This window comes from Oryzias latipes, chromosome 1 (assembly GCF_053564925.1).
Source record: "Oryzias latipes strain Hd-rR chromosome 1, Olatipes_Hd-rR_3.1".
NCBI lineage: Eukaryota > Metazoa > Chordata > Actinopteri > Beloniformes > Adrianichthyidae > Oryzias > Oryzias latipes.
Genome location: NC_136237.1, coordinates 34,772,288 through 34,790,815, shown reverse-complemented (window position 1 = coordinate 34,790,815; position 18,528 = coordinate 34,772,288). Strand labels below are relative to the sequence as shown.

Sequence of the window (18,528 nt, the reverse complement as noted above, 5' to 3'; positions counted from 1 at the left end):
TCTTTTTTAGAGCCAGTTTTTTGTGTCGTTCTTTTCTTGAAAGGCAAGTTTAGAAGGACTTAAAAAGCGTCGGCTGTGATAGAAAAAACAACTTGCACACAAAATTATTTCTACTTGTCATTTTATTGGCTTTGTAAAGAATTACAAAAAAGTCAGCAAAGGATCAAAAAGACTTTTTTGCTTCCAATCATGTTATTTTACAATAGAGTTTTCATTTTGACCATTTTTCTTGTATTTGACAGCACAATACTTTTATAAAAATATAAAAATAAATACCCAGAGCAGCTTAATCAATTTAAAGTGAAAGAAGAATTTTAGAACAAAAGGATTTAATAAACAAAAAAACAAACAAAAAAAAAATCCAGAAACATCTGAGCTGAAAGGAATGCACCTGATTGGTGAAGCTTTTAGGAGCTCTTGGTTGTAAACTGTAGGTTTGTTCTTAAAGTGAGCTATTCAAAAAAACACAAAAATACAAAAAGAAAAATAAATTGACCTTTCAAATGGAAAGTTAAATGAAACTAAGCTTCTTTTTATCTTAACCTTTTAATTTAAACCTTCAGGTCTTCCTGTATCTTTATGAACCAATGATCAAATAAACTTTTACAACAGTTAATGAGGCTTTCAGAGGAAAGTGAATTCCTAAACTTCGTGTTCTTGAGTCATTATTTTAATGATATTCTCAAAGTCCATGAGTCGTCCAGCAGCAGATGGTCCTGAAGGGATGAGCTTCATGATTTGTGCAGAAAAGATTAAATTGATGTCTGATGCAGCTCAGGAAGAAGGAAACTTTTAGAAAGACTTCCATCGAATGGCGGACAGGATGGTGTGGACAAAGTACAGGAGTGTCGCTGTGTACGAGAACACCTAAGAGGAAGAAAAACAGTCATTTCCTTAGGAAAAGCACAAGTTAAAATATATTGTCTTTAATTGTCACATGCTCTGCTGCACAAAGATAGGACTCTGAAGGATTAGGTGTATTTACTTTGATAAAACTGGATAGAATAGTGAGGAAAAGCACAAACTAGGTATATATATTTTTTAATTTATTAGGTATGGATACTTTTTGTTTACTGATGAGTTTTGTGTTTGTTAGCAACAGAAATGTGGAAATCTAGTGCTCAAGGTGGATGTAAACTGGACTTTAATAACTGACTAAAGATGCATTATAAAATTTCAAGTTTGCATTTTATCCAGAAATCCTTTATTATGCCACCTAGATATGGAAAAATCTTTTTTTTTTGTTATTTTGACCATGAAATACACAAGATGCTCAAAAATTGATCTAATTTTACTTTTCCCTGGTGTAAAACAACTAAACAGACAAAAGGTAGATGTGAGGTAATATAAAGAAGACAGGTTGCAGTTATTTCATACAAGTCCAAGTCTGATAGTAAAGCTGGTGTGAACGGTTACAGTGGTGTTTGAGTTGAGATTTCCAGTAAATTTGCAGTATTTTTTATGTATCAATAATGTCATAAAGTTATTTAAAAGCAGTCAAACAAACAATCGCTGTTCACTGGTCCCAACCCACAAATCTGAATTAAAATTAAATTGAATTTAATGGGCAGAAATCTGGTTTCTGTAGGTAGCAGATGTCTGAATGCACGAAAAATTATAATTAAATGAGGAAACTAATAAAGGAAACCTAAAAAAACTCAAAAACCTGCAGTTTCTTTAACAGTTTTGACCCTCTGTTTAACCAATATGTAGTGGGTAATGTCAACTGCAGAAGCAGACTCACCACAGCAGAGATGTCCAGCTTGTAGTTCTTTGAGTCTGTAGCTGTTTGGGGGTTGTTCATATCCAAAGTCACTTTAGCCAGGTGCACTGAAGCGCTGAGGTAGAGCATGGCTGCAATGCCATGGTAAACAAAGTCCTAAAAAAGGAGGGGGAAAAAATAGAAGGAATGTGTGAGCAAAGAGTTTTTTTAGTAAACCATTCACAGCTAAGTCACAGGGTCAGTTCAAGCATCGAAAGTCAGGTTTTTCAAAATAAGAGTTTTTAGTCAGTACTTGAATAACTCATGAACACAGTTTTGTTCTAGTCAAGCATGTTTTTTAAATTTTATTTTATGCATGACTATTATTTATCTGCACATGTATCAGGTTCTTCAGCTAATTTTTATATTTTTAAACAACTTTCTTATTTTCTTTTACTGATCAAAATTATTTTAACACAAGACTAAAAAAATGTGGTTCTTTCAATAAAACCTTTTAGATTTGCCTGTTATTTAACTTTTCTTAAGTTGATTAAGCATCTTAATGTAGTATTGTCAACATAGTTCAGCATATTTTAGCAGTCTATTGCTGTTATGCATGTTTTATATTAGTTTTGTCTTTAGCATTTAATTTGAAGTAAATCAGCATAACTAACGTTTGTCTTTGTTGCAGCGTTTGTAAAACTATTTTGTGTTTTCTTCTGGTATGTCAAATGCTACTTTGTGTTTTATATCATTTTTTGTGGTCTGAAATTGGATTTGGCTAAACAGGAATTTATCATTTTATTTTAACATTTCTTGTATTGTTAGCTCCAAAATGCTTCTTTAAACTATCTTTTGAACTTTTTAGGATCAGTGCAGTTACATTTTGTGATATTTTACCTAACTTTCAGCAACATTCAGGTTTTAGTTTTTTTTTACTGCCACGTATTATTAAAAAAAAACCCTTTTGTTTAATTAATCCTATATACATGACACACTGTACAGTTTTGAGTTTTTTTTGCAAATTTAATGTAAATCAGCCAATGTAGCATATTAGTATTGTTCTGCTACAACATGCTAGCTTTTTTGAATTAATATGTTCTATTTAAATATTTATTTTCTCATTTCACTTTTTTTTAAAAGAATTTAATAAAGTTTGTAGCAAGTTTTCCATCAATTTTTTAAACTTTATTCATTCAAAACTTTTAAATGAGCACATTTAACAAAGTTTAACATCTTAAAGCTACTTTGAGGTTTAGAATTTACTCTGAAATTTTCCTCCTAGTTTTAAAATGGGAGCTTTAACTGGGTAGATATTTTAAGCGCCATTGATTTTACATTTTTTATTACAATGAGAAAGGATTTCAACGTTTTGTACTGTATGATTAAATCTTTATTCTTTTGGCATTCACACTGCAGCAAACCCAAGTTTTCCTGATGGAATTGTTGCTGTACACAAAACGATATAAATAAGGAATCTTTTGCCCCTTTGTAGTTAATAAGCATTTTTAACATTGAGATATTTAGATTTGAATCAAAAACACTTTAAGGTTTCCAATAAATAAATATATGAATGAATAAATTTACCTTAAGGATTATTTTGGGTAAATATACTAAAAATTAAATACTAGAAAATCATAAACAACTATTACTAACGTGAACCAATAAATGTATAAATAAAAACACTTACCGCTGCTGCCCAGTTGCCCCTGTTGTTGTGAGTACCGCAGGCGAATATAAACAGCCAGATGAAAGTCATAGTAAAGCAGAAGATGGAGACAAACATGACCCAGGCCTGGGGATTGTGCGGCACCACGTATGTGCATGCAACCAGGATCCACACCAAACCACCAAAGATCTACAGGAACAGCAAAGAGACAGGAGAAAACGGTGAGAAACTAATCTCATTTCATCTTGTTTTGATGCAGCAGGGCTGCAATAGAAGGCTGCTGCTGTGTCTTCCTGTCTACCAGAGAAAAAAATTTTTTTGTCCAGTTAAAATTTATTTAGATCCACCAAAAACTTACAATTCTAAGAGCCCCACCCCTTTACATTTCGTGTCATTGAAAAGCCCCAGATGTCCTCTGTAGATACCAAAAGGAGTTAACTCGGTAGTATGGGGGGTACTCTGGTTTAGAAATGTCTTCAAGAGAGGACTAATTTGTACTGCTGGTAGTCCGGAGGACATTCTGACTTTAAGTTTAAGAGTTTAAACTCCAACTTTAATGCTATAAAGATGACATGGTCTTTTAGAGGGAGAAGAATGGCCACATCCGTAGACTAACCTAATCACACAAGGATTTGTAGAGAGCTTTGACATCACAAATCCAGATCAGAATGACACTTTTCATCAAAACCATCTTTACATCCCTGAAAATTAGTAGTATTTTTTTTAAAGTACAACTTGCAGAAAAGATTGGAGGTGCTGTAATGGAGTATAAAAACAGCTGTTGTGTAAGTAGAATTTAAAAAGTAAATTTCTTAAAGTAAACATTTCTGCCGGATGTTCGGCAATCATTTTAGCTTTAAAATAAATTTATCACCTTCCATGTGACATTCTAATATTACTTTCCAAAAAAGAACCATCCATCATTATCTTCCCACTACTCTGATAGTGAGCTCACAGAGGTGAAAATGATACCCATCTGGACCAGGCGACTCAACAGGGGGCCAGTGATCCACAAAGCTCTCATTCACGTTTAGCCCTTGGAGGTCCTTGTTTAACGGCAGACACGTGACCGCAGCTTGTGTTTCCCCTCATTTTGTCCAGCCTGCATTTTCAGCTTGATCGGCAGGGAAGAGCGGAGTGTCGCAACCAGCGTTCACTCTACACCTCCAATGACTGACACGCTGCATTATTCACACGGCTCGACCCTCCTCCACCTGCTAATGTTCACTTTCTGCCTGAGTTCATGTGGGAAAACATTCCAGTACTTTGTAAGAGTTTTATTTTCCATGCTAAACGAAGCAATCAGGCCACGAGTCTTAGGTTGTCCTAAAAACTGCAGCTCCAGAGACAATTTATAAAATTGGGAGACATTTGAAACAATGGACCTGTATTACTGCTTGAACCAAAACTAAGCTGAGGAAATAAAAATGGTCTGAAATGAGGAAACATTGGCAAAAAAGCATGTAAACAATGCAAATTCTATTGGAATATTGTAAAGACTACAAAGCAATGGGGCTGACAATCATTGTCCAAACTGGTGTAAAGTGGCAGGACACAGATATATATGTGCACAAAGGAAAATAAAACCAGAAAAACAGGAACAGAAACGCCCAAAAAATGTGAAGAAAAGATCCTCAAGTCTTGATCTCATGTAATGATAACTGCATTGCTGCACTAGTTTGTAACTTGTAGATTCAATGGTTTGCACCCATGTAGCTTCATCTGTGGTTTCTTAAGGCACGCAAAACAAACAAGACATCATTTTTCATTAAAACTTGCTTTGGAATAAGCTTGACTTGACTCTGATGTCTACAGCTCGAAAGTTGCTGGTTTGATTGCTTACAATCACAAGAAGCAGCACACACCGATCACATTTGGTGAATCATTGCATGCGTACAAAACGGACAAAATTCCCTCCTGGTTCATGTTTCCTTTCAAACATCTCATTAGTTTCCCAGAAAGCAGAAACAGATGCCAAAGAAAGTGATTGACCTTGTCTTAAAGAATGAGACCAAACCTGTTCTGCTTCTTCTTTTATGCAATTTAGGTCTTTAAAATATACCTCTGTAGTAATCCACATGGTTTATATTTGAGCTACAAGTGGAATCATGTTTAATTTGTTCAAAACAGAGTCAAACCGAGTAGTTGAAGCCATTATCTATGGTGCTGTCACTAACTGATAGATTTTCCTCTTTAAAAAATCCAGCAAAAATATTCTGAAAGTCTTTACCAGTTCAGGGATGTAGAGGATGTCGGGTATGGTTGTACAAACTGCCGTTCCGCTGGGAAGGTTCCCCATGGTTGCCGTGTTGGATGCCATCCTGATGCTCTAGTTGCTGCTCCTGCCGCTGCTGCCGCTGACACTGAAGAGGAGTCAGACCTCCTGCAACTTAAACAGGGAGGAGACGACTGGAAAAACCGGAATCCCCATCAGTCGAGCGCAGACACGCCTGGCGGCCTGAACACGCCGGGAGATCTCAGGTAGGACGAGGAGAGCCAGAATAGAGTGATGGAGGGTGAGTGAGGGGAACACTTATCAATGTTTGACCACAAAAGCCTTTATCACCATAGCAACCCAACACACATAACACCACCAAAGAGACGGACAAACAACAAAACACACAACTTAATGTGCATTTATTTTTCAAATCACACTTTTTCACTTCAACAAACAATGGTCTGAGACGCAATTATGATCATACTTTACTTTTTAATTTCTGTAAGAACAAAAAAAAACAAAATAAAATAATAATCTACCTTCTCAAAATCCCAACATTCTCAATCCAAAATCTTTAAGAAAAAAGGTCACAACTGATTTTATGATTTTGGAAATAAATAGACAAACATTTAAAACATTTAAGGTTGGTTAATTTTTTTATTTGAGAGCACAAACAAGTCCAAATCTGTTTGTGACTCCACTTTTTTACACCTTAAACTGTAAACAACAGAGCTATGGAAACTTCAAACATCACAGACTGGGCAAGGTGAGCTGCCAGCCAAACACCTCGAATAATCGCCACGCTGGATCGAGTTTCCTGCTGTTATCCTATCCTGCGGCCTGAGATGTTTCTCTGAGTGTTTCTCAGACCAAACTTCAGTCATGCAGGAAACAGTTGCTGTCAATTCCTAGAGTCTCAGTGCAAAGTTTCCCATCTCCTTCTATGATAAGACTGCCCACCAAGCCAGTTTTTCTCTGGAGCTTGAGATTTCAATATGAAAACCATTTTCACGACATAGTTCCATTTCATTTTCAAGCATTGCAAGAGGGAGAAGACCAATCTACCAATCAGCTGACATACATTTGCCCCCAAACTAAAAAAGTAAAGCCGCAAATATAAAAAAAAGTGTTCAAAACCAGACTGTACATGTAAAAGGTTTACCCTGTAACCCTTGTGCTATCCTAGGCATTTTAACGTTGGGAGTTGGGTCATCTAGACCCACTAGACAGTGCACTGAACCCTTTTTCTTCAATGATTTGTGATCTTCACTGGTGTCCATGGATCACATGAAATCTTTCCACCTTTATCCACCTTTGTCATGGTAGGGAGAATACGTCAATGTAAGGGTGGGGTCATCTAAGATAGCACAAGGGCTAATTGTTTTAAAAACCCACTCCAATGAAAATTGGGTTTTTGGTGTTTTTTTAACATGTCTTTGTGCCATTTTTCCTCATGATGGACGACATATATGAAGAGAATTGAGCTTAAAATTGCAATTTTGAGTATTTATTTCTTCAAATTTTTGTGCATCAGGAGCAGATGAAAAAATGCCATTGGAAGAAGTTTGTAGGTGTGATGTAGAACTTGAATCAGCAAGCCACAAGCTCCCTGCTCTACTCCATTTTGTTGCATCCACTTGTAGACAAATAGTTACATCTTGGTTTTCCTGATCTGAGCTGGAATCTGGCTCGGAACTGTGTTTACTTTACATCTTAAAAGTGATCAAGAAAACTGCAAATATTCATTTTTTAGCATTGAAAATGATTCATTCTTGACAAATATTTATTACACATCAGGATCTTCCATGAGACAGACACAAAACTCCTGTGAGCCCAACCTGGAGGATGATGAAACTTCATCCTGACACACTCCTCCTCAGAGGTGGCTCCTTCCTTCCCGTGGGAATGTCTGCACAGACAATGAAGGTTCACTGTGTGACGAACTTTAATTAAAAATTAGTTGTTCACTTACATTGTCTGAGGTTTTAAAGGATAAGAGTGGGTGAGAGGTTGGAGCTGGCAGCTGCATTCTGCAGGGTGTGTCTGGGTGAAAAGTTAGCAACCTGAAGGCAAAAATGAAAGAGTGCAGAAGGAGTCAAGACTAAACCAGAAAAACTAAACAGCACTATTCTAGCAGCAAAATAGTTTCAGGGTGATGGATTACAAAGAAATAAAAACAGATAAAAAAGGGGTTCCTGGCAAATTTTGTGACAGTTAAACGTTAAGAGCTTCCGTCATTGGGTGAATTTTTTAGTGATTCACAGGGTGCAGCAGTGTTCACGTTCAGACTAAAAACTGTCTAATGAAAAAGAAGAAGTTCCTTTTTCAAATACTGATCATACCAGCCAAACTCCTTTCTCTGCTTTACGTCAATGTCTTAGGAATGATGCAACTTGTGCAGCAGGTAAATCACATTTCGCCCTTCAGATCTTATCTAATGGTGCAGCATTTTTTCAAAATGTAAAGATTTTAGCGTTAAGTCTTGAAGGAATGAAACCCTGCAACAATGGTTATCTCGTAGAACTACTGGACGTCTTTACGGCAGCATTACATGGATGACAGACGCATTTAACTGACGAGACACAAAGGAAAGCAAATCTTAATCTGCAGAACAACCAGTTGAAGTAAAGATGTAGATTTGAAAGGTCATAGAGTCGACATTCGGGAGAGAAAAAAAACGATTTTCAGGAACCAAAATGATCACAACAGAAAAAAGCACCTTAATTGTCATCATACAAAATGACAAACTATGAGAAAAAAAACACACAAGCGAAAAAACAGCAAAAACCCGAACACAATCCTGGTATCACAATGCAATTTAGAAGTGAATAAATATATGAATATTGAATAAAATAACAACACTTGTGTCAGTAAGTATTTGAAGACTGAAGATTTAACCGGCAAAGAGGCTGGTGGCCTTTAGGGTATAATCAGTCTGTTAGTGTTTCCTTAGAAAGCTTTTCCTACTAGAAACCTTAAGAAACTGGTTTCTGGGAGGCAACGACACCCAGGCTTAAACTGGATTTGCATTTGTTCAGTTGATTAACCTGTGAATGAAAACTTTCAAAACTTGAGATTCATTTTGTTAAAGGGGGCTATAGGTGCAGATGTAGACGCAGATTTAGATCTTTTTCTTCTGTTTCCTCGACATCAGCACGTTTTTTTCTTGTCGGTTCATCTGGTTCACTGCCTCCTTGACGGACAAACCTTCTTTGGAATCTAACGAGCGTCCCGTCCAGAGATCTTGTCTCTGGACAACGTGATGGCACGGTTTGCGTTTTTCAGATCGATTAAGTCTGTGAGCTCACGAAACCATTATGTACTCTGTGACGCCTCTGATACTAAGATTGAACTAATAATCTTCAGATTCCCAGTTGTTTGTTAGAAAAAGACGCCAGATTTTCTGCTGTCCCTGATTAATGATCTCCCCGCTTTTGTTGTTGTTTAACTTTGTAAATGGCGTTTGACCTTGAGTAGCACAATGCTGAACACAAACTGGAGGCTTTCCAACATTCTGCAACACTCAGATTTCATGTAATTGTTATTATTATGGATTAATAGTGTTGACTGTTAAAATAGGCTCTGTTCCATGAAATATATTATATTTAAAACGTTTTTGGAATGTTTTCTGAGCTTTGAGCTGGAACAAATCTTTTTTCTATAAAAAAATGTGGACATATATCACAACTTCAGCTTTTGCTAACGTTTTTCAAACTTATCCTCCAATTCTTGAAGTTAAAAGAAGTTCCATTCCATTCCAAAATTCCATTGAAAATGGAAAGGGAAGAGGGGCGAGGTTGCTCTATGAAACCAGGTTTTGGGATTTTGGCTAAAAACAGCATAATCATAACTAAAAGAACACTGGAAATGCATTTAAAATAAAATAACTCAAAAGATGATCTGAGTGGGACTTTAAGCTCCAAAAAAGAGAGAGGCTCTGCACAGGAACGAAGAGAAAAACGTCACTTAAAGGTTTTTGCAAACATGTTCCTATTTTCTGCCCAACAGTTACAAAAGAGCATTAATGCAACTCGAAACACTTACCTTGAAAATTTATAACACTGCTGTTTTTATGGAAAAAAATATGTTTGATTTCTCTTAAAGCAATAATTTAAGGGACAGTGGAAAACAATTTCATAATCCAGGAAGAAACAACATTCAGTGTATTAATAGAAACTGTGGGTTCTTCCTCTACCATATATGCCAAGTATGGAAGCATCTCGGTCTCATATTTCGAGATTAAAGTCTGTACCGGAAATTCTTTTTCATTTTCGCAATAAAGCTGCTTTCATTGACTCAAAAATAAAATGAAAAATCAATCCGCGAAAATGAAAAAGCATTTCCAGTATAGACTTATTTTGAATTATGAGACACGTGCTTCCATAGCCAAGCAAACAAACAACCAACCAACCAACCAAACAAACAATCAAACAAAACCAAAAAAACAGTTGTTTTGGATTTTTGGAGTTCAAATAAGTACAACGTTAGAGGTCCTTTGTAGATTGGGAGGTGAAACTCTCTTTACTTTGTTCCACCCAGCCACTGGTGACATATGGTTGGGTTGGGTGCGTGTGGAAAAGCATTTATAATGCCCATCCTACCTCTGGCTTCATATGCACTTTGGATGAAATCAGAGATTAACCATTCAGTGCATATGTGTCTATGATTTATGCATAATTGAGATAATGGAATTTAAAAGAATAAATGTTTGTTTTCGTGCAGTCTCTGGGTTCATCAAATTTTCCTTTTTTTAATTTAGTAACTTGACTCAGCTAGATACAACTGGATGAATTTAATTTTTGAATTAATCTATATGAATGTCTTTAAATGTCTGAACTACATAGAAATGCAGCCAAAATGCAGGCTGACACGGACAGCAGATTTTCTGATTGGTTAACATTTTCTTTGTGCTACATAGCTATGCTATCATACTTCACTAATTCAATCTACTACCACAAAACTCCCTTCTTTGTAATTAAATGTACACACTCAGAAACTTAGATTACATTTTAAAAGCCTCAGATTGACATACTGTCCCTGAAACTTAATTTGCTCATAATCTGCAGCCACATTTAATAAAAGTCCTCAAAATAGGGTTATCCATTTACAAACAGGGAAAAATTATTTAATTCAGATCAACAAGTGCAAGTGTCAATCTTCTCGCTAAAAAAGAAAAAAACACTTCAATTTGCAGAATTTTAACTAGTTTAGTACCTTTAGTCTAAATACAGCAACAACTGACTTCCTTTATTTTCATTTCCTCATTATAGACTATTTAGGAATAATTGTCTATAATAAATGGAAAATTGCTCAATTCTAACTGAAAGTTAAAGGCTAGTTTTCTATGGTTCACCAGTTTAAACTCAAAATACCAGCATAAGTTAAAGTCTTTTATTCCAATCCTTCATTGTTGTAAGATCTAAACAGTTGTGTGTTTGTGTAGTTTTAGAGGATAAAAGTAAACAGTCAAGCATAAATAAACTGTAACAAAACAAATCTCCCTCAATCTGTCACAGTCAGTCATGCAGTTCAAAAGCAAAGCAGAGCATTTACTGTAGTAAACTCACAAAAGTGGTACAATTTTTTGTGTTGACCACCAGACCCGTGAGAACAATGATACATTTTAATAATACACTTAATAAAACCCTGTTGGATTGTTTATAAACTATTTTTGTTTCTTCATAACTTCAACAGAACGGTGTTGGAATGGATCGGTCATTTTCATGATAGTTTTTTTGTCTTCCAGCGCCATCTGCTGGTCGGCGGTAGCATGCCATGTTACGGCCGTACGCGCAGCTTTACGGCAGTGTGCTGCTGCTGGGCTCCTGATGGTTTGTACGAACATGAAAGCTGGCGTCGAACAGCAGGAACTCCACAGCTCTATGTAAGTAAAAAAAAGATCTGTTTTAAAAGTTGGGAACGACGATTTCCGACCAAAGATCGCAACGGCTGATCTGTAACTTCCTGCGCACGGAGAGGTTTTGTCTTTTGATCTAAAAAACGACCGTTTTGTAACTGTCACGTTTAAAAATGAAGCGACTGACGTTACGATTTGACAGAATTGAGCAGAATCGCCGTCTTTTGGCGTTTAACAACCATTTTTAATCTGAAGAGAAGCGTTTAAAAGTCGACCATCTGTCCCTGTTTTCGACACACAAAACACCACACAGACAGTTCCTCATTTATTCCACCCAAACGTTCTAACTGTGTTAAAAAACACGTCACCTGAATTTATAAACAAATGTTTAGGCTGGTAAATTTGTACACTGTACTAAACGCAGGAAGTCTGTCTTCGACATTTAATTGGTTTGCAGGTTCTCCCAGCGTTCCTTTCTTATGAAGTCACTCAGACCAGTTAGAGTTTTCACTTCTGCAACCGTTGCCATGTTGAAAAAACATGACGTCAACTAACGGTGGACTTTCTAGAAAAAGAGCAGGGGCGGGGAAAAAAAACATGGGCGGAAGTTGGGTGGGACAGGTGTCCGAGCACCTCTGACTATTCTTTCAGGGGTCTTACTACAAGGTTTCAAATAATAAGTTATGGCCGTAACAGAATTTCCACCTTAACCCTTAACTACTAAAAAACTTTATAGTGCTGGACTATGTTTTGTTTTGCTGGATTTTAAAAGCACTTTGACACCATGCTCACTACTTTAACCCTTGTGCTATCCTAGGCACTTTAACATTGGGAGTTGGGTCATCTAGACCCACTAGACAGTGCTCTGAACCATTTTTCTTCAATGATTTGTGATCTTCACTGGTGTCCATGGATTACATGAAATCTATCCACCTTTATCATGGTAGGGAGAACATGTTATAGTAAGGGTGGGGTCATCTAAGATAGCACAAGGGTTAAAAAAAATATTTTTATGGCAAATGAGTGTTCTCTTTGTGAATCCACTTTGTTTTGATGATACAGACGTGGCTCATTTAAAAAAAACACATTTAAATACATTTTTTTTCACAAGAATTGTTCAAACCCATGGTGGTCTAGATTCGCCAATCTAGTGAGCATCGATGCACATTGGTTTTTCGCAGAGACTTCTGGGAAATTTGTAGGGCACCGGATGTTGGAATTGTATATTCGGACAGCACTACAAAATGACGAACGCACTATAAAGTACACTACTATTTTAACTTGTTTATTGTTTTTAGCATTTTGTGATTTTATTGTGTTTTACTTTTGAATCTGTACAGTGTCTTTGGGTGTCTTGAAAGGCGCTTTTAAATAAAATGTATTATTATTATTATTATTATTATTATTATTATTATTATTATTATTATTATTAATACTTAGTAGTGAGTAGTTAAGGAATTATGATGTTGTGTCCAAATTCCCTTACTGCTCACTAATCCCTGAAAGTGCCCTGGATACACATAGTTTGTATATAGATAGTCGATATCTATTGATCAATCAATCCACATCTATCTATTGATTGATTGATTGATAGATAGATAGATAGATAGATAGATAGATAGATAGATAGATAGATAGATCTCCTAGCAAGTTAGTGGGAAAAACCCCCACAAAAATTAGCAGATTTTTGTCTATCTATCTATCTATCTATCTATCTATCTATCTATCTATCTATCTATCTATCTATCTATCTATCTATCTATCTATCTATCTATCTATCTATCTATCTATCTATCTATCTATCTATCTATCTATCTATCTATCTATCTATCTATCTATCTATCTATCTATCTATCTATCTATCTATCTATCTATCTATCTATCTATCTATCTGTCGCTCTCTCTCTCTCTCTCTCTTCCTCCATTGGTCTTATTTTCTCATACTGAAGGTCATAAAAAAGGAAAAGAAACATGTAGAAATCCTGCTAACTACTAATAAACTAAATTTTATGGGACTATCTAGTGCCCTGGATTTTAAAAGCAATTCTTTTCTTTTTTAAGGCAGATGTTATTTGGACGTAATTTCGTGCAATCAAGCACAAAACCTGATGGAAAATCGTCTTGATTGCACATATTCTTGTGGTCGCACTGTTTAACTGTTAACTAATTTTCAGCTCTTACTTTCTTTTGAAACAAAAGCCTCAAAGAAATATTAGAACTGCAGCACATTAGTAAAAGCTCTTTTTAAACTTTGCTGCCTTTGGAGTTTTGGTTTGACCATTGCACTGCAGAAACTTTTATTGCCATGCTGTATTTTAATGCTCCTTAGACTTTAAACATGTAGTTTCAGTTTTTTTACAGCTCCGTTTGTTTTTGTAAAGGCTCTTTTTATTTTTAGCCTTGAGGCTTTTAATCTCAGCAGCTGCTGGATTGTTTCTGGGCGTCTCTTTCGCAAAAGCGACATGTTTCGCTCAACTATAGTAATCTGACTCAATCTGAAAGAATGTGTCTGAGGTTAATCTTTCCTGCCGAAGATTACCTGGATCAGGTGTGATCAGTCAACCAGTCCGCCGCTGTAGAAGTGAATGTAAGAAAATGTGCAGTCAAAACAGCGGGGAAAAAAATGAACTGAAAATTCGAATCAGATTTAAAAAAACTAAAATAAAGAAACAAGAAGCTGGAATAACAAAACGTGTTTGAATAGTTTTATTAACAAACAGAGAAGGTGTTTGACCTGTGAAAGGAAAGCGTTTCAAAGTTAGAATCGAATTGTCAAAAGAATTTCCTTTTTGCTTGGTTTGACGTTTACTTTCTACGACAGAGTTTTAGGGCCACCAAAAATATGTAAAAAAAAAATTAAAATTACGAGATTTTATCTCGTAAAATCTCGTAATTTTGCGAGAAAAAAGTAATAGATTAACAAGGAGAAAACACCGAAGTTGTCTGTTTTTTGGAGCGTAGCTTGAAGATTAAATATGTGGAGCCTTTTGTGAAGCTTTATTTCCGGATTATTATAGGTGTAAAACAAAGAGATTCTGAACCTTTTGGCGACTCAAAATCAGATTATTGTCGGTGGAGCCGGCTTTCTGGGGTTCAGTGTCAGTAAAGCAGAGTTTCATCTCTAAAATAAAGAGCTCAGAAACACGTTTGGGTGTAGAGAACCGCTGCAGCCTTTATTTTCCTTTTCATTCACATAACCTGAAGTTTATTTGTCACATTACGTCATGAACCTGTCATCAGATCCGAACGCCAATGCGGAAGTAAACAGTGTTCCATACGCCCACTCCTCCAGATGGAACCTCCGTTTCAACATAAAACAATAAAGAGGAATGAAAATAGTCTGTTATATTAGCATTACAACGTTGAAAAAGGCAAAAGTGCTCCTCCTCGGACGGAAGCGTCACACAGACGTAGAGATCTGGTCTTTGGTGGAGGAAGAAAGGATTGAAGTGGAAAGCTGCTGGGATACCGATGTCTTCATCAAGGGGTTGCAGAGATCCTGCAAAACAACCATTAATAAATAAAACATTCATAAATCGTAAATCAAACAAATGAGCTTCCAGACATTTGGAACGTTATCAATAAACATTCAGCTCACCTGTTCAACTGAGTTTAGTCGGTCTGCTGCGGCGCGGCGTTCACCTGCCGCTCTGCATGTTCACTTCCACTTTGATCGTAAATTTACGAGTTTTTTCTCCTAAATTTACGACTTAAAATCTTGTAAATTTACGAGTTTTTTTCTCATAAATTTACGATTTTTTTATCTCCTAAATTTACGATATAAAATCTCGTAATTTTACTTTTTTTTTTTTGTAGTGGCCCTAATACTCTGTCGTAACTTTCTGTTTGGCGTGTTGCTTGTTTGTGATTTGGGCTTTAAATGCAGTTAAAAAATAGTGATGCGCTCAACTTTGTGTAAAAATGATAGTTTTTGCAATAAAACTCTTTTTTTTTTTAAAACTTTGTTTTCTTTTTCCACAGATGTGAGCGACACAGACTGAGCTGAAACTTCCACGTCTCTTGTTTCTGAGCAGAGGTTCCAGGTTTCACCGCCTCGGGTCCTCTTTGTTTACATCCAAAGACTTTGGAACCGAGTCTGCTCGTCTGCCATCAGATTCATAAATGGTTGCATGCAGGACTTTCCCCTGCCAGTACCTGCGATGGTCCAGAACTGCGACCCAAGCCCTCATCCTGTCAGTGCTCACGTTTTGCGTGGTTCTTCCTCTGTGCTGCCAGCACCTGCTGTACTCTTACTACTTCCTGCGGTTCATGTACCTGGACTCCATGAGCGATGTCGCCCTTGGCGACAGCCTCCATCAAGGTCAGGAGGCTCTGCGCTTCTGGGAAAACAGCGCCGCCCCACCCAGCTTCAAGGACATGAGCCACAATCCAGAGGTGCTGGTTACCGTGGTGACAGCCAGGAGGAGGGAGGCGCTGGACTTCCACTACCTCCTGCGGGTGATGCGGCAGCTTAGCGACATCCTCGGAAGCTGTGGGCGGCGCCGATGTGCTGAGGTGCTGCTCTGCGACGTGGAGAGTAGCTCTATGGAGAACGAGGACGCCAAACTGCTGGAGAACCACTTTAAGGTCATCCGGCGCTCCTCTGAAGAGCAGAACCTCCAGGATCAAGTCAACACCTTCGAGAAGGAGAAGCGGGACTACGTCTTCTGTCTCCGCAAAGGATGGGAGCTGGTTAGGCCCAAAAACGTGATCGTCCTGGAGGACGATGCTCTGCCCAGACAGGACTTCTTCAAAGTTGTGAAGGACCTGCTGTCCCGCCGGTTTGCCCTCCAGACTCTCTACATAAAGCTTTATCACCCCGAGAGGCTGCAAAGATACTTGAACCCAGAACCGTACCGGATCTTGGAGTGGGTGGGGCTGGGTTTGGTCTGCGCAACAGTTTTCCTCTGTCTATTGCCTTACTGGAATCCTTTGTCTTTCTCCTTCACTCTGTCACCCGCCCACCTCGTCTTCTTCACCCTCTACTTCATGCTTGCTGCTGAGATGCTGGGGAGGCACTACCTCTTAGAGGTGCGTAGAATCTCCCCCCAGCTCTATGCGGTCTCCCCAGCCACAGAGTGCTGCACTCCTGCCATGCTCTTCCCCGGAAACTCCTCCCTCAGAGTGGCGGAGTTCCTGGATGCCTCGTTCTGCGTCAGAGGGAACGCCAAAGACATGGTTCTGTACCAGATGGCCCGGACCACACCCGGGGAGCGGTCTCACAGCGTGGAACCCAACCTCGTCACTCACATTGGAGCCTATTCTTCAGTCAGACCCAATCCGGTCCGGCCCAAACTCATCTGACAGAACCTGAGGAAGGTGACACTGTTTCACACATATCTCATTTTCTCACACTGGTTTGAACAATGTGAACTTTTGTTGGTCTGGAGTTTTTATTTTTTATTTTTATTTTTACTTTTTGCAGGTTTGGGTGCTTTAGATTTTCCCAGAGTTGCTTTGTACGTTTTACAAACCACACCTGAATATTTGGAAGCAAAAGAGTTTTTGCTAAACTTTGCTTTGACCTTTCTGAAAATGTTCTTCACTAGCAGCTCATCAGAAGCCATCTGTGAGGTTCGATCCAGGGTTTATATCTTTATGCTGTAATCTTTTGATAATCATTTGAGGGAACTTTCAGTTCAGGTTGTCTGGATTTTGCTTTTCAAACCAAAAAAAAATGTCTTTAAAGCCACTTGTTTCTGAAATGTTAGCTAATCGTGTTGAAGCGATAAAGATGCACTTTGATTATTATTATTTTTGTTTAATGCTAATGCACATTTGAAGTTGTTTGCATGATAACTAGTGATGGACAAAAGAAGACAATAATATATTATAGATCATAGGTAATAAAGACAAAATCTTGTTAGAAACACGTAGAACATGAGTTTAAGGCTTTTTCACCCCTGAAGTAACTGAACAGGAACATGTGACGCATAAAACACTGCCATACTACTTTGTTGGAGAATACTGACAGCACTTTACTATTTATGCAACAACATTTAAAACCCAACAACCTTCGTTTGAACTCCAACACTTTCCTGTCAGCCGTCAGGAGCTGCAGTGGAAGGAAAAGGCTGCTCGACCCTTTAAATCAGCTACAAGATAAAGGATGAAAGTCGAAAAGGGAAAGCTAATACTTTAAAAAACTCCCTTAAAAAATTCTTAAAATGCTGCCAGAAATGCTTAAAAGGTTACATAGAGAATATTATGTAAAAAATCAAGAAAAATCTCGTAAATGCCCCCAAATATTATGTAGAGTAATCTGCTAAACACACCGTTGACTGCATAAATAACACAAAAATTATTGAATTTGTTATAAAATAAATTCAAACCTAGCTAACTTTTCTTCTTGAAAATCTTGAAACATGCTCAGACAAAAACTAAATGCTTTTTCTTAATAGGAATGTTCTTTATTCCCCCGATCAAGCAGAGTGACGACACATCAATCATTTCATCAAAATATTAATAATGCAAATCTTTTCTTTTTTCTGTTTGGACTGTTTCTTCACACCACACAACATGTTTAAGTCCATAATCTTCCTCAAAACTACACTTTATATGTACAAAAATGGTAAAAGGATTTTCTCCTTTTTGAATCCGTTAAATGTTTTTATAATCAAAAATAAATATTGTTTCAAAATCAGACAGTTTACTTACAGATTTTGATTCCATCATAAACATGTTTGATGTTCAGACACCGCAAAATCTGTTTGTTGTGTAACTGTTTTCCTTATATGACGAGAATAAAACGCCAAAGTGCCCAAACTTTAAAACAATAAACTACAGAGAAAACTGTTAATGTATCACTGAATGTGCCTCTGATGTTTTGACTTTCTGTGAAATGATGTTCAAGATTTATTAATAAAAAGTTCAAGAGTTGTGCTGTTGGAAATGGATTTCTTTAAACCTTTTTATGGCCAAATTAAGAATAGAAATGTGGTTTTATTTCATGAAATGGGAATATTAAAATTTTTATAATTTGTATAACTTTGATTTCCTCTCAGTGGTCAGAATGAGTTTAAACATACCCGTCTGGACTGTTGAGTTTCAGAATCACGTGCAGACCAGAATTTTTTTTCCTG

The 18,528-nt window shown here is 37.1% G+C and overlaps 2 protein-coding genes across 2 annotated transcripts; one reads left to right on the top strand and one right to left on the bottom strand.

Moving 5' to 3' along the window:
- Positions 1–104: 104 nt before the first annotated feature.
- Positions 105–5,863, bottom strand: LOC101170152 (myelin and lymphocyte protein). Its single transcript, XM_004065676.5, has 4 exons — positions 5,602–5,863; positions 3,393–3,560; positions 1,745–1,879; positions 105–867 (listed from the first exon to the last, which is right to left on the bottom strand). The coding sequence occupies exons 1-4, from the start codon at positions 5,689–5,691 to the stop codon at positions 793–795; spliced, it is 468 nt and encodes a 155-aa protein (XP_004065724.1). The 5' UTR covers positions 5,692–5,863; the 3' UTR covers positions 105–792.
- A 5,471-nt stretch (positions 5,864–11,334) lies between these two features.
- Positions 11,335–18,325, top strand: pgap4 (post-GPI attachment to proteins GalNAc transferase 4). Its single transcript, XM_011473738.4, has 2 exons — positions 11,335–11,473; positions 15,428–18,325. Exon 2 carries the CDS (start codon positions 15,569–15,571, stop codon positions 16,748–16,750), a length of 1,182 nt encoding a protein of 393 aa, XP_011472040.1. The 5' UTR covers positions 11,335–11,473; positions 15,428–15,568; the 3' UTR covers positions 16,751–18,325.
- The last annotated feature ends 203 nt before the right edge of the window (positions 18,326–18,528 follow it).